Source organism: Leptodactylus fuscus, chromosome 6, assembly GCF_031893055.1.
Source record: "Leptodactylus fuscus isolate aLepFus1 chromosome 6, aLepFus1.hap2, whole genome shotgun sequence".
In the NCBI taxonomy this organism is placed as follows: domain Eukaryota; kingdom Metazoa; phylum Chordata; class Amphibia; order Anura; family Leptodactylidae; genus Leptodactylus; species Leptodactylus fuscus.
The window spans coordinates 62,059,043-62,073,853 of record NC_134270.1 but is presented as its reverse complement, the minus strand read 5'-3'; the positions used below and the strand labels follow the sequence as shown (position 1 = coordinate 62,073,853).

The 14,811-nt window shown below is 45.1% G+C and overlaps 1 protein-coding gene across 1 annotated transcript in view; it reads right to left on the bottom strand.

Annotated features, from left to right (window-relative positions):
* Nucleotides 1-473: 473 nt before the first annotated feature.
* Nucleotides 474-14,811, bottom strand: part of LOC142210758 (CMP-N-acetylneuraminate-beta-galactosamide-alpha-2,3-sialyltransferase 4-like) — a 32,378-nt gene continuing 18,040 nt past the window's right edge. Inside the window, exons 9-11 of the mRNA XM_075280158.1 lie at nucleotides 12,393-12,533; nucleotides 12,176-12,319; nucleotides 474-812 (exon numbers count right to left, since the gene is read on the bottom strand). Coding sequence (XP_075136259.1) covers nucleotides 726-812; nucleotides 12,176-12,319; nucleotides 12,393-12,533 — 372 coding nt within the window. The 3' untranslated portion in view covers nucleotides 474-725. The remainder of the gene's footprint in view (nucleotides 813-12,175; nucleotides 12,320-12,392; nucleotides 12,534-14,811) is intronic.

Sequence of the window (14,811 nt, the reverse complement as noted above, 5' to 3'; positions counted from 1 at the left end):
AGCTGCAGAAACAGTCCAATTTAGATGAATGGAATTAATATTCAGTCACAGAAACATTTGCAACAAATTGGCTGCATTTGAATATACCTCAATACTGGAGATAGGGTTCATGTACACATTCAGGTTTTTACTTGCCAAACCCAGTTGCACCTGTACCTTGTACTTCTTCTCCATGATTTCTGCTGAAAAAGACTGCAGAAAACTTGAACATGGAAACAAAGTCTCACACATTTGGGGTGGAATTACCAAATATATAGTAAATATATAGTACACATAATTCTGAAATCATTTACCAAGAATCTTCTTTGGCAAGATACAAAAATATTAACAAATTCTAATAATCTCTTCAGAAAAAGTAACTTAAATAAAACAGAAATACTGTACAATAAATAAATATGAAATACACAAAGTGCAATTTAATGGATATTAAAGAGCAGCTCCTTTAGATATAGAAGTGTCCTATAGTCCTCTTTTATCAGGTTCTTCTGTCCAGCCAGATATCTCAGCCTGGAACTTCAGGGTGATTAGCAACACGACCATCGCTAATATTCAGAAACAGTTTCTGAGACGTCTTAACAGATAAACAACCATACATTATAGGGAAAGCTTCATATTTATCATGTATAGGTTACATCTCCAGAACTCAGGTCCATGAAATACTCTTTAATGTTTTCTGCAATTTTGCAGCTTTTCGTAACACAAAATAATTTCCCATATCCACGACATCAGAAGTATGTCAGATTGTAAATGACCTTGTTTTCAAGAAGTGATTTTATTGCAATGGCTTCAAGGGGAACCTTATGTCCTGATCTCTGGTGAAAAATGAATAAGGACAAATTACAAAGCAGCACATTCACAGAAATGTAAGTACAATAAATCTGCCTTATGTATAAGATTATAATATTACTGCACTGCCACCTGACACCCCCCCCCCCCAAAAAAAAAAAAAGTACTATAATACCATTCCCTATGCGTAAGAATATATCGTAACTACTATAAGGGCTAGTTCACACGTGAACTGCCCGCACGGGTTGACACCGAGAGAGCCGCAGCTAGCCGCGTCTCTCTCTATTCAAAACCCGCCTGCTGCGACCATCACGGTCGCGGCTTTCCCCTCCGCTGTCGGCTCAAATGAATGAGCCGACATAGGAGGCTTTCGCCTGAAGAAAGGGCATGTTGCTTCTTTTCTCCGCTAGCAGTAGCCCGCCGCTAGCGGAGAAAAGAAGCCTGGCGGTCTGCATAGACCACCATTGTAAGGGGAGCTTTTTGACGCGAAATCCGCTGTCAAAAACCTCCCCTGTGCTCACGTGTGAACGAGCCCTAATACTTCTCTTCTATATCCAAAGCGTTATTACTATAATATTCCCCCTATGTCCAAGAATGTAGCTACTATAATGTCACCCCCTAAGTAATAGAATAACTACTAAAATATTATCCCATGTATTCTGCCACAGATGCATGTTAGAGAAATCTCTGAAGATGTGAGATTGTAATTCCCGTATGTAAGCTAATGGCAGATAGCAGAACGCGCTGACATTTCATTCCCTGCGTTCCCAGGTTGCATGTGGAGAGATGCAATGGAGTTGCTTCAGGTAGTTTATTTGTCTTTACCTTGAGAGATGATATGCCATACGGTCAAAACACAATTCCTTTCTCAGTTCTACAAGATGGTTGCTCAGTGGTTACAGACTGAATAACACATATCCAGGAAGAAGATGCAACAAGAAGGGAGGAGTAACAGAAACAGAGAATTATGGGAGAAAACTACTTAAAGAGCCCTGCACACAATATCAATGTCTATGCACCAGCATTGCACAATATATGTAAAAACACTGTATGAAAGTCAAACAACCAAGAATGAATGATACAATATGAACAAGAATCATTACTTCAGCAATACCCCTGCTGTAACAGCATACTCCCCGTCTGAAATCCTTGGATTTCACTACTTAACATAAATGTCCATCTGGTATATTCTGGAACCCTGAAAGACAAAATGCAAAAACAAGGAAAAATAACAATAACTGTGAACATGTATTCAGGAACAGTTGAAAATATTGAATGCGTCAAATGCACGGTATATCGCTGTTCCTGGGATAGTCCAGTGACGAGTCAACTGAGTCAATGTACTTGCAATGTTCTTTGCTTGACTCATTCCTCGACAGGTAACAGGAGGACAGTCTCAGATACAGGTCTGATGAATGTCTTGGAGTCACCTTGTCGTGTGATGGTTACTTCCACCTTACGGACTCTACCATCCTCGCTGGGAAAGATTTTTGAGATGAGTCCCATAGGCCATGCATTTCTTTCCACTTTCTGGTCCTTCATCAAAACGACATCTCCCACCTGTAAGTTAGGTTTAACCTGCTGCCACTTTCTTCGTCCTTGAAGAAGAGCCAAATACTCCTTTTTCCATCTGCTCCAGAAGCAATTGGCCAGATGCTGAACGTGTTTCCACTGTTTCCGATAGATGTTTCCAGATGAAAGTTCTTCAGGTGGACTAGGAACAGATCCGAGCTTCTGAGTGAGGAGAGTCGCTGGAGTAAGAATAGCAGGAAAATCCGGGTCCACAGATACGGGAACAAGAGGTCTAGAATTGACAATAGCGGAGACCTCGGTTAGGAAGGTAGTTAAAGTCTCATGGGTGAGCCTAGAGGAGTTTGAGTCCATAAGCATACAGTCCAGTATTTTACGGGTAATGCCTATCATCCTTTCCCATGATCCGCCCATATGAGATGCATGAGGAGGGTTAAAGATCCATGTACAACCATTGTCGGCCAAGTAGTTCTGAACTGGCTCAGAGTTGATTTGCAGTTCTCTGCAAGCTCCTGTGAAGTTGGTTCCACAGTCGGATCTCAATTGTTTTACTGGTCCTCTGATGGCAAGAAAACGTCTTAAAGCATTGATAAAACTCGAAGTGTCCATGGATTCTATAACTTCAATGTGTATGGCGCGTACACTCATGCATGTAAATAACACTGCCCATCGTTTGCTCTCAGCATGACCACCTCTGGTTCTACGAGCAGAGACTGTCCATGGCCCAAAAACATCCAGACCAACGTAGGTAAATGGTGGCTCAGTGCTGGTCCTGTCAGCTGGCAAGTCAGACATTTGCTGTTGCTGCAACTTTCCTCTAGACTTGCGACATAGCACACAGTAGTGAATTAATCGAGCAATCTGCCTTTTTGCACCTACTATCCACAGGCCTGCAGCTCTTAAAGCTCCCTCAGTGAAATGTCTGCCCTGATGCTTGACTTTCTCATGATAATGCCGTATGAGCAATGTAGTAACATGGTGGTGAGCAGGAATAATGAGAGGATTCTTTTCAAATGTCTCTAACTCGGCCTTGTTCAGGCGACCACCTACCCTTAGCATACCATGTTCGTCAATCACTGGCTTTAAGTTGACAATAGGGCTGTTTTTAGGAATGTCCAGTTTGTCACGGAGACATTTCAGTTCCATGTGAAAGGCACTCTGCTGTACATTACGTATCACTAACTTCTCACTTAGTGTAATATCTTCTGCAGAGAGGGGCTTGTGACAGATGTGCCAACCATGACATTCAGAGTTATCGTTCTTGGTGTGAAAACACTGTGCAATGTGAACTAACCTTGCGATGGTGCGTACAAGCTTCAGCCATCTAGAAAAGCGTTCAAAGCGGTGACAGTCCAGGCCGGACCTCCTTACAGACCTGGTGATGAGGGTACTCACTTCAGGACGAATCTCAGGATCGTTGTCAGGATCTTGAAGATTGAAGACGTCTTGACCAGATGTTTCTTTTCCTTCGTTCAGCAAGAATTCTGGACCTGTTAACCAAGAGGATTTAGCAAAGGCACTGACCGATGATGGTCTGGTGGCACAATCTGCAGGGTTGAGATGAGATGGAACATAGTGCCACTGCTCAGGTTTAGAGGATTTCCTAATCCTTTCAACGCGGTTACTAACATAGACGTAGAAGCGTTTTGTCTGGTTGTTTATGTAACCCAGGACAACCTTGCTGTCTGTATAGAATTGAACATCGTCCACATGAATGTCCAGCTCCTACTGTATAAAATCTGCGATCTCTACAGCCAGTACAGCGCCACAAAGTTCAAGCCTCGGGATCGTATGTTCAGGTTTAGGGGCTAGTTTAGCTTTCCCAAACAGAAATCCAACATGAGCTTTAGTGCGGTTGTCGATTACCTTCAAGTAGGCAACAGCTGCGATAGCCTCAGTCGATGCATCCGAGAATATGTGGACTTCCCTTCTCTGGCTTGTGGTGAGAGATGCTGGAGTGTAGCAACGTGGTATGTGAGTTCTGTCCAAGGCATGTAGGGATTCTTTCCAGGACTCCCACTTTGGCTGCTTGTCATGTGGCAGTGGAGCATCCCAGTCCTCAATCGTCTCTGAGAGCTGCCTAAGTAGGAATTTGCCCTGTACAGTCAATGGTGCTACAAATCCCAGTGGATCATACAGGCTATTCACCACTGAGAGAACTCCACGCTTAGTGAACGGCTTGTCTGCACAATTAACCTGGAAGCCAAGAGAATCGTTTAACAAGTCCCATCTCAAACCCAGACTTCTCTGCACCGGAGGATCGTCTATGCCTAGGTTTAAGTCTCTGAATTCTGTGGCATGATCGCTGGGCTGGAAAGCTTTCATGACAGCAATACTGTTGGAGGCTATTTTATGCAACCTCAGACAGGCTCTGGACAGCATACCTTGAGTCCTTCTCAGCAAGTCTATGGCTTCCTCAGCAGTGGGCAAGGACTTGAGTGCGTCGTCCACGTAGAAGTCTTTTTCGACAAAGTGACGGGCATCCTTTCCAAATTCTGATTCACCATCAGAAGCAGTCCTTCGTAGGCCATATGTTGCAACCGCAGGTGAAGGACTGTTGCCGAACACGTGCACTCTCATGCGGTATTCAATCATTTCCTTGTTGGTATCACTGTCTCTGTGCCACAGAAACCTCAGGTAATTCCGGTGGTCTTCTCGTACAATAAAACAATGGAACATTTGCTCAATGTCAGCTGTAATGGCAACTGGCTCCTTTCTGAATCTCATTAGCACCCCTACCAGGTTGTTGGTCAGGTTTGGACCCGTGAGGAGAACGTCATTCAGAGATACGCCATGATGTTTGGCACTTGAGTCGAATACCACCCTGATCTGCTTGGGTTTTCGTGGGTGATATACTCCAAAAGAAGGAAGATACCAGCATTCTTCATGCTCTTGCAGAGGTGGAGCTGGCTCTGCGTGATTGTTACGGAATATCCTTTCCATGAATGCCACAAAGTGATCTTTCATCTCAGGCTTGTTTCTCAGCGTACGTTGCAAGGAGATGAATCTCGATAATGCTTGTTCCCGGTTGTCAGGAAGTCTGGCCCTCCCAGTCCGAAAGGGTAAAGGTGCAACCCAATGGTTAGATTGATCTTTGAAGCATTCACTGTCCATTATTTTGATAAAGTCTTTATCTTCCATGGATAAAGCTACTCTGTTGTCGTCTTGTGTTATGTGAAACACTGTGGCTCCTAAGTCGTCATAAGGTGTAGGGACGATGTCTGGTGCCCTTTTTAAGTTAGGAAGATGTTCCTTTGCCTCATAGTGATGAAGGCATGGCTTAAAGTAGGTTGTGCGTCCATTGTTGAGCACAAAGGTTTTAAAGGAGTTCACTTGAGATGACATGAGACTCTTATCCTGACATACATTGCCAATGATTACCCAACCTAAGTCAAGTCTTTGTGCATATGGGGCATCATGTGGACCATTGCATTGTTGACGTACCTTATGTACTCTGAGAATGTCTCTTCCGAGCAAGAGCAGGATGTCCGCATTCACATCCATAGGAGGAATCTCCTTAGCCAGGTGTCTCAAGTGGGAATGATGATATGCAGCTTCCGGCGTAGGAATTTCTTCCCTATCATCAGGCATCTGGTCACATTCAATTAACGTTGGTAGGGATATGTGAATATTCCTGTTAATTGGAGAGATAACGTATCCAGTGGCTCTCCTGCCAGAAGTCTCTATGCGACCAGAACAAGTGTTAAGAGTGTATGGTATTGCTTCTCCTTCTATACCGAAGATCTCGAAGAACTTAGGCTTTGCTAGAGACCTGTTGCTTTGTTCATCTATTATGGCATACATCCTTATGGCCTTTTCAGATTGCCCTTCTGGGTAGACATTCACCAAGCACACCTTGGCACAGCACTTGGGACCATTATCCTTGCCACATACTTCCATGCAGGAGGAGGAGACAGTGGTAGTAGCTGAAACTTGAGCCGATGGCTCCCCGCCATGCGCAGTGACGGCTTTAGATGCTGCTTGAGGATGTGAGTTGTCAGATGAAGAAGTAGGATGCATGGCTGCGACATGTTTGTCGCTACTGCATTCAGTACACTTGATGACAGCCTTACAGTCCTTAGCAAAATGTTTTGAAGAAGCACAACACTTGTAACACACTCCTAGCTCCTTGAGCATGTCTCTGCGTTCTTGCAAAGTCTTTGCCCTAAGTCCTCTACACTCTTTCAGGGGATGAGGCCTTTTGTGGATAGGGCACGTACTATTAGGGTCTTTATCTTTAAGGACAGGAGTGTCCTGTTTGGTGGTGCAGAGTGCAGCGATTGGAACGTCTGTCTTCCTAACAGATACTGTTCCCCTTAAGTCTCTACGTTTGCTTGTTTCATACCTTGAACATGATGATGAAGCTGGTAGAGAGGATTCTGTGAAGTCAAAGCTGGGATCATTCTTTTTCCGAGCTTGGTCACTGATAAATCTGGAAAAATAAGAGAAAGGAGGGAAGGACACATTGTGGTCTCTTTTGTATCTGGAACCTAGGTCGGCCCATTTTTCTTGCATGCCATATGGTAGTTTGGATACCACTGGATTAACACCATGAGATGTGTCAAGGTAACTCAGACCTGACAGACGTGGGTCCATTTTGGCTAACTCTAATTCCTTTAGTAGGTCGCTCAGATCTTGAAGCTTGCGGTTGTCCTTGTTGGTGATTTTTGGGAACATATGAAGTCTCTTAAATAAGGCACTTTCTATAGCTTCAGAACTGCCATAAGTCTGTTCAAGTCTCTCCCATGCCGCAGCAAGACCTTCCTCTGAGTGGCCCACATGAACTGCTCTCAATGTCTTTATACGTTCTGCAGAATCTGGGCCTAACCAGTTAACAAGCAAGTCAAGTTTTTCTTTGGCAGTGAGGTTAAGATCACTGATCACTGCTTCAAAGGTGGATTTCCAGGCTCTATAATTCTCAGCATGGTCATCGAACTTTGAGAGACTATTGTTTATCAGCTCCCTGCGTATCATATATCTGGCAAAGTCCGACATGTCTGATCTCCCACCTTGTGTCACCAGATTAACTTGTGATATCCCTGGGACGTATAAATTCTCTGGCATATGGGGCCGAGATGAATCGGGGTGAAATGATGTAGCATAAGGGTTGAGCTGTGGTTTAGTTTCTGGAGGATCTGCATGTGTGATGCTGGAAATTACCTTGCTCTGGATAGGTGGCATCATCTGATGCTTCACAGCCATGTAGTCGGTTTGGAGTGGTGCTGGTGCATGTAACTTAGCAGGCGGTGCAGGAGATGATTGCTTCAGCACATAATTGGCAGTGCGGTCAGCTGGGTCTTCCACTTCTGCAGGGATGGAGCAGTCTAGGTCGGCGTCTTGATCTAATGCTTGTTCAAGAACCTTTAGCTTGGCTAAGGCAGCTGCTTCCTCCCTTTCCATTTGGAGAATTTTTAGTTGAGCTTCTGTCTCTGCTTCCTTCTTCGCCATTTCAGCTTTTGCCTCTGCTTGCCTTTGCGCCATTTCTGCTTCCTTCTCAGCAAAGGACCGTCTGACACTGGCCTCCTCTGCGTCAGCACGGATCTCAATAAGCTTATCGTGTAATGCTGACCTTCTGGAACGAGAGGATCTGGAGGATGACAGCGTATGTTTGGATGAAGTAGACCGATGGGACCTTACTTCTTGTAGGTGTGCGATGCGGAGTTCTGCCTTATCTCTGGCGTTTTTCACTGCGGCATCTTTCGTTTGGAATAGGTTCTCCCTCTCAGTTAGCTCTGCTATAGCATCATCAAAATCAGCGTTACTCAGGAATGTGACGTATTTTGCAGACAGTCGCTGATGGCGTTCATAGGCGGCAGATAAGCGGTTTAGTGTGGTGACCAATTTTGCTGCGTCACTGTCATGGCGTGAGAGCGCTGCTATATAGTGTTCAGTTCTTCGCCATAATTCATCAAGATTATCACAGAACTCTTCTTTAGTTATTTCAAAGTTCTCTCTAATCTTTTGCGTGGGTTTACTGACACGTTTTAATCGCTCAATTTGTACATCCTGAAACATGGAGTCTGTTTCCTGCACATCTGAGTCCCTGATAGCAGGATGCACTGTCCCAGATGCAGTGACAGGGGAATCCACATAGCTCCTTGTGGACATGGTGCCTTTGTGTGGAAAATGTCAATAAAGATGGCGCTGCCCCTTATTTCACTGTGGTGAGGAGAACATGTGCTCAAGATGGAGGACAGCTTTGAGCTCACCTGCAGGCTGTGTGGCGTGCTGCAGATTATGCTGTATTCTCACTGTGCTTGCTTGCAGGCTGTCTGTAGATCCTGCAGGAGCTGCAGATATAGCTTGTTTTAACTAGAAAGTTGTGTTTTGACTGTTCTGCCACAGATGCATGTTAGAGAAATCTCTGAAGATGTGAGATTGTAATTCCCGTATGTAAGCTAATGGCAGATAGCAGAACGCGCTGACATTTCATTCCCTGCGTTCCCAGGTTGCATGTGGAGAGATGCAATGGAGTTGCTTCAGGTAGTTTATTTGTCTTTACCTTGAGAGATGATATGCCATACGGTCAAAACACAATTCCTTTCTCAGTTCTACAAGATGGTTGCTCAGTGGTTACAGACTGAATAACACATATCCAGGAAGAAGATGCAACAAGAAGGGAGGAGTAACAGAAACAGAGAATTATGGGAGAAAACTACTTAAAGAGCCCTGCACACAATATCAATGTCTATGCACCAGCATTGCACAATATATGTAAAAACACTGTATGAAAGTCAAACAACCAAGAATGAATGATACAATATGAACAAGAATCATTACTTCAGCAATACCCCTGCTGTAACAGCATACCATGTACAGAAATATAATCACAATAACACTGAACCCTATGTAAAAGAATATAGCTACAATAATTCTGCCCCAATGTGCAATACTACAACTATCATAACACTGCCACATACGTCCAAGAAAAAAAACCTACTCTAAGGGTGAATTCACACTGAGTAAACGCTAGCTTATTCTGAACGTAAAACACGTTCAGAATAAGCGGCGTCTAAAGCAGCTCCATTCATTTCTATGGGAGCGGGGATACGAGCGCTCCCCATAGAAATGAATGGGCTGCTTCTTTCACTGCGAGCAGTCCCATTGAAGTGAATGGGGAGTGCCGGCGTATACGGCAAGCTCTGCTCATGCCGGAGCGTACACGCCGGCACTCCCCATTCACTTCAATGGGACTGCACGGAGTGAAAGAAGCAGCCCATTCATTTCTATGGGGAGCGCTCGTATCCCCGCTCCCATAGAAATGAATGGAGCTGCTTTAGACGCCGCTTATTCTGAACGTGTTTTACGTTCAGAATAAGCTAGCGTTTACTCAGTGTGAATTCACCCTTATACCATTCCTTTTGTACAAAAATGTAATTACTAGAGTACTATCCCTAAATACAAGAAAGTGACCGCTATACTACCTCTCATCTTTATCCTGAAATGAAACTACTATAATACAGTGCCTTGCAAAAGTATTTGGCCCCTTTGAACTTTTCGACCTTTTGCCACATTTCAGGCTTCAGACATAAAGGTATAAAATTTTATTTTTGGGGGAAGAATCAACAACAAGTGGGACACAATTGTGAAGTGGAACAAAATTTATTGGATATTTTAAACTTTTTTAACAAAGAAAAAAGTGAAAAATTGAGTGTGCAAAATTATTTGCCCCCCTTGCGTTAATACTTTGTAGTGCCACCTTTTGCTGCGATTATAGCTGTAAGTCGTTGGGGTAAGTCTCTATCAGTTTTGCACATTGAGAGACTGAAATTCTTGCCCAATCTTCCTTGCAAAACAACTGGAGCTCAGTGAGGTTGGATGGAGAGTGTTTGTGAACAGCAGGCATCAGCTCTTTCCACAGATTCTTGATTGGATTCAGGTCTGGACTTTGACTTGGCCATTCTAACACCTGGATACATTTATTTGTGAACCATTCCATTGTAGATTTTGCTTTATGTTTTGGATCATTGTCTTGTTGGAAGATAAATCTGCATCCCAGTCTCAGGTCTTTTGCACACTCCAAGAGGTTTTCTTCCAGAATGGTTCTGTATTTGGCACCATCCATCTTCCCATCAATTTTAACAATCTTCCCTGTCCCTGCTGAAGAAAACAAGGCCCAAACCATGATGCTGCCACCACCATGTTTGACAGTGGGCATGGTGTGTTCAAGGTGATGAGCCATGTTACTTTTACTCCAAAAATATTGTTTTGCATTGTGGCCAAAAAGTTGGATTTTGGTTTCATCTGACCAGAGCACCTTCTTCCACATGTTTGGTGTCTCCCAGGTGGCTTGTGGCAAAATTTAAACAAGACTTTTTATGGATATCTTTGAGAAATGGCTTTCTTCTTGCCACTCTTCCATAAAGACCAGATTTGTGTAGTGTATAACTGATTGTTATACTATGGACAGACTCTCCCACCTCAGCTGTAGATCTCTGCAGTTCATCCAGAGTGATCATGGGCCTCTTGGCTGCATCTCTGATCAGTCTTCATCTTGTTTGACATGACAGTTTAGAGGGACGGTCTGGTCTTGTTAGATTTGCAGTGGTCTGATACTCCTTCCATTTCAATATGATTGCTTGCACAGTGCGCCTTGTGAAGTTTAAAGCTTGGGAAATCTTTTTGTACCCAAATCCAGCTTAAAACTTCTCCACAACAGTATCTCGGACCTGCCTGGTATGTTCCTTGGTCTTCATGATGCTCTCTGCGCTTTAAACAGAACCCTGAGCCTATCACAGAGCAGGTGCATTTATACGGAGACTTGATTACACACAGGTGGATTCTATTTATCATTAGAGATGAGCGAACAGTAAAATAGTCGAGGTTCGATATTCTTTTCGAGTAGCCCCTCAATATTCGACTACTCGAATCGAATATCAAACCCTATTATAGTCTATGGGGGGAAAATGCTCGTTTCAGGGGTAGGCAACATTCGATCAAATTATACTTACCAAGTCCACGAGTGAGGGTCGGGCTGGATCCTCCGAGAAGACTTCTCCTTGCAGCGTCCCCGCGACATCTTCCGGCTCTGAATTCACTCTGCCAGGCATCGGGCCTGGGCAGAGCCGACTGCGCATGCCCGCACTACAAGCGGACATGCGCAGTCGGCTCTGCCTAGGCCCAATGATGGAAGACGCCGCGGGGAAGCTGCACGGAGAAGACTTCTAAAGATAGGAGAAGAACCAGCGTTAATTGGCCGACTGTATAGCATCCGGCGAATCAATGCTGGTTCTGCATCGAACTTTTACATTCAAATAGCGAGTGGTACTCGATCGAGTACGAGTATTTCAAATACCGTAGTATTCGATCAAATACCTACTCGATCGAGTACTACTCGCTCATCTCTCTATCATCATCATCAGTCATTTAGGACAACATTGGATCATTCACTGAACTTCTGTAGTCAGTTTGCTGGACTGAAAGTAAAAGGGCCGAATAATTTTGCACGCCCCACTTTTCAGATTTTTCAGTTGTTAAAAAAGTTTAAAATATCCAATAAGTTACGTTCCACTTCACAATTGTGTCCCACTTGTTGTTGATTCTTCCCCAAAAATGAAAATGTTATATCTTTGTTTGAGGCCTGAAATGTGGTGAAAGGTTGAAAAGTTCAAGGGAGTCGAATACTTTCACAAGGCACTGTATATCCCCTGCGTCCATAGTGCCTCCTATGTACAATACTATAGCCACTATAGTGCCCCTCCCTGTGAATAAGAATACAGAATTAAATTGGAGAAATGCTTTGCACACTGTTGACCAGCTATAGAGGGATTAGGTCTGGGATCCCCATCATTACCTGACAGCATGCCCTCGATGAGTTATCTATGAGATTAGTGTCTATAAGGTAGAGGTGGATACTCACCGCCATGTTCTTCATGGTCCCTTTGTCATAGTAGTGGACAAATTGTGTTTTATTGCTTGGTACTGGATACCCAAATCCTGCAATGTGAACCAGGTCACAAAAATGAATGGCAAAGGAGAGAGCCATCAGGCCTGTGGTGGGTTTCTGTAATTAGAGGAGAGGGTCAATGAATGCCCTTCACACCAGAAGTTCCCAGGCCTACCTGTCACTCACTTACTGCAACAAGCTTCTGCTTTTTAGTATTGTAGCCCAGGAGTTTTGTAGCGGCAACCTGCATGAAGTATGGGTTCAGGATTCGGGTGTTCTCAGGCTTCACATTCCAGATTACTGGTGGTTTTTTCCAGAAACCTCTTTTAAGCTGCAAGAATAGAAAATATGAAAATACTGAACATGTGGAAATCTTAAAAAGCTAATAAATGGACAAAATGGTACAAAAATTCTGGGGCCTCCATTACTTAAGGGTCTCTGCAACTGCATTTTGTACACCTTCAACCTGCTCAAATGTCCTCCTTAGTGAGTTGTCTATTTCACTGTATCGGCTGTACTGTACTCAGGGCCGGCGTCAGCGCACGGCATAGTCGGGCAAGTGCCGGGGCCCACAGAGCCTCTGGGGGCCCCCCGGCACTTGCCTGTCACAATTTCAGCTCATCGGCGTCCGTCCGCCGATGAGCTGGAATATATACGCGATGCAGGAGCTGTGAGATCAGCTCCTGCTTTAAAGCTCCGGCCCGGCTTGCGTGTGTAGGCGCGATGACGTCATCGCATCACGCCTACACACGCAAGCTGGTCCGGAGCTAAGCAGGAGCTGATCTCACAGCTCCTGCATCGCGTATGTGATTGGAGGGAGAGAGAGAGGAGCGTCGGGGGAATGATGGAAGGTGAGTGATAGAAGGTGAGTGTAAGTGTTTGTTTTGTATTACATATTAAGGTGAAACATAATGAAGGGGGCCCATGAAACTGGGGGGCAAATGAAGGGGAGGGGGGAACGGCATGACACTGGAGAAGATGAAGGGGGTGGGGAGAGAACGGCATGAAACTGGGGACAGAGATGGAGGGGGCCCAAAGAAACTGGGGGGCAAATGAAGGGGGGGGGGGGGACGGCATGACACTAGGGAAGGGGGTGGGGAGAGAACGGCATGAAACTGGGGACAGTGATGGAGGGGGCCCAAAGAAACTGGGGGGCAAATGAAGGGGAGGGGGGAACAGCATGACACTGCGGCAGATGGAGGGGGGAGAACAGCATGACACTGGGGCAGATGGAGGGGGGGGAGAGAACGGCATGGAACTGGGGACAGAGATGGAGGGGGCCCAATGAAACTGAGGGGGCAAATGAAGGGGGGGGGACGGCATGACACTAGGGAAGGGGGTGGGGAGAGAACGGCATGAAACTGGGGACAGAGATGGAGGGGGCCCAATGAAACTGAAGGGGCAAATGAAGGGGAGGGGGGGAACGGCATGACACTGGGGCAGAGACGGGGGACATTAAACTGTGGGCAGATGAAGGGGGAGAACGTGATGAAACTGGGGACAGAGATGGAGGGGGGACATGGAACTGGGGGCAGAGGAAGGGTGTATATGAAACTGGGGGAGAGATGGAGGGGGGCATATAATTTACGGGTGACTGTAGGAGGATTATACTGTGTGGGAGCACATAATAAATGAATGAGAATGGGTGGAATCAACATAAAAGTGGGTGGAGCTAAATTTGCAGCGGCGCGCAGAGCAATTTTGCCCCTCTTTCTACTCTTTAAAAGATTGGGAGGTATGGCGTTGGTGACGCCACACTCCTGCATGACGTCACTCGCTTCATCTGCAACGCACAGTGTCTCGACTCCCCCACCTCCTTTACAAGGGGGCCCACTGAGGCTCTGTCGCCCAAGGGCCCATAAAAACCTGGAGCCGGCCCTGACTGTACTGTATAACACAGAAAGAGTGACGAATGTCCCCCCTCCCCAGCTTCAAAATATTCGATCGTAGAACTATAAAGTCATTGTGATAATCCCTAAAACACAGCCTAGTAAACAACAGGTGAGCTGGGGTAGGTGATACCGGAGCAGGACAGAGACTGGATAAGTAATCCAGGCTGATAATAAACACCCCCCTCACCCTCACATATATACACTGACAAAATTAGGCAGAAAGATCGGCTTTTTGCAAAATGCAGCATGTATTTATGTCTCAGGCTGATATTTAAATGGTTATAGGTGTGGTCTAATTGGCCAGGCCACAATAGGGAGCAAAACTGCTTCCCCGCTGTCTAAAGCTTGGTTCACACATCAGTATGCCATCCGTCCGTTTTAATCCAGTTTGAGACTTTAAAACGGACTGATTGCATACTGACAGCTTTTTATGCTGATAGCAAACACTGTCTGTCCCCTAGAGGACAGATAAGGGGATTAAAAGTTGAAAATTGTAAACAGAGTAGAGATAAGGACATTTATATATGATGTGTGGCACACAGGGCCCATTGAAGGCTGAATAGGGAAGAGGAGAAGTTGCAAGTAGGAGTGATAAGTGAATGCAGCCAGGTTCTCTCCAGTCCTGCCAATCCGGTTGCTAAAACTGGATCACAGAACTGGGAATAAGTAGTGCCGCTGACCCTGTTTTATTATGGGTAGAGCAATAAGCCACAGGCT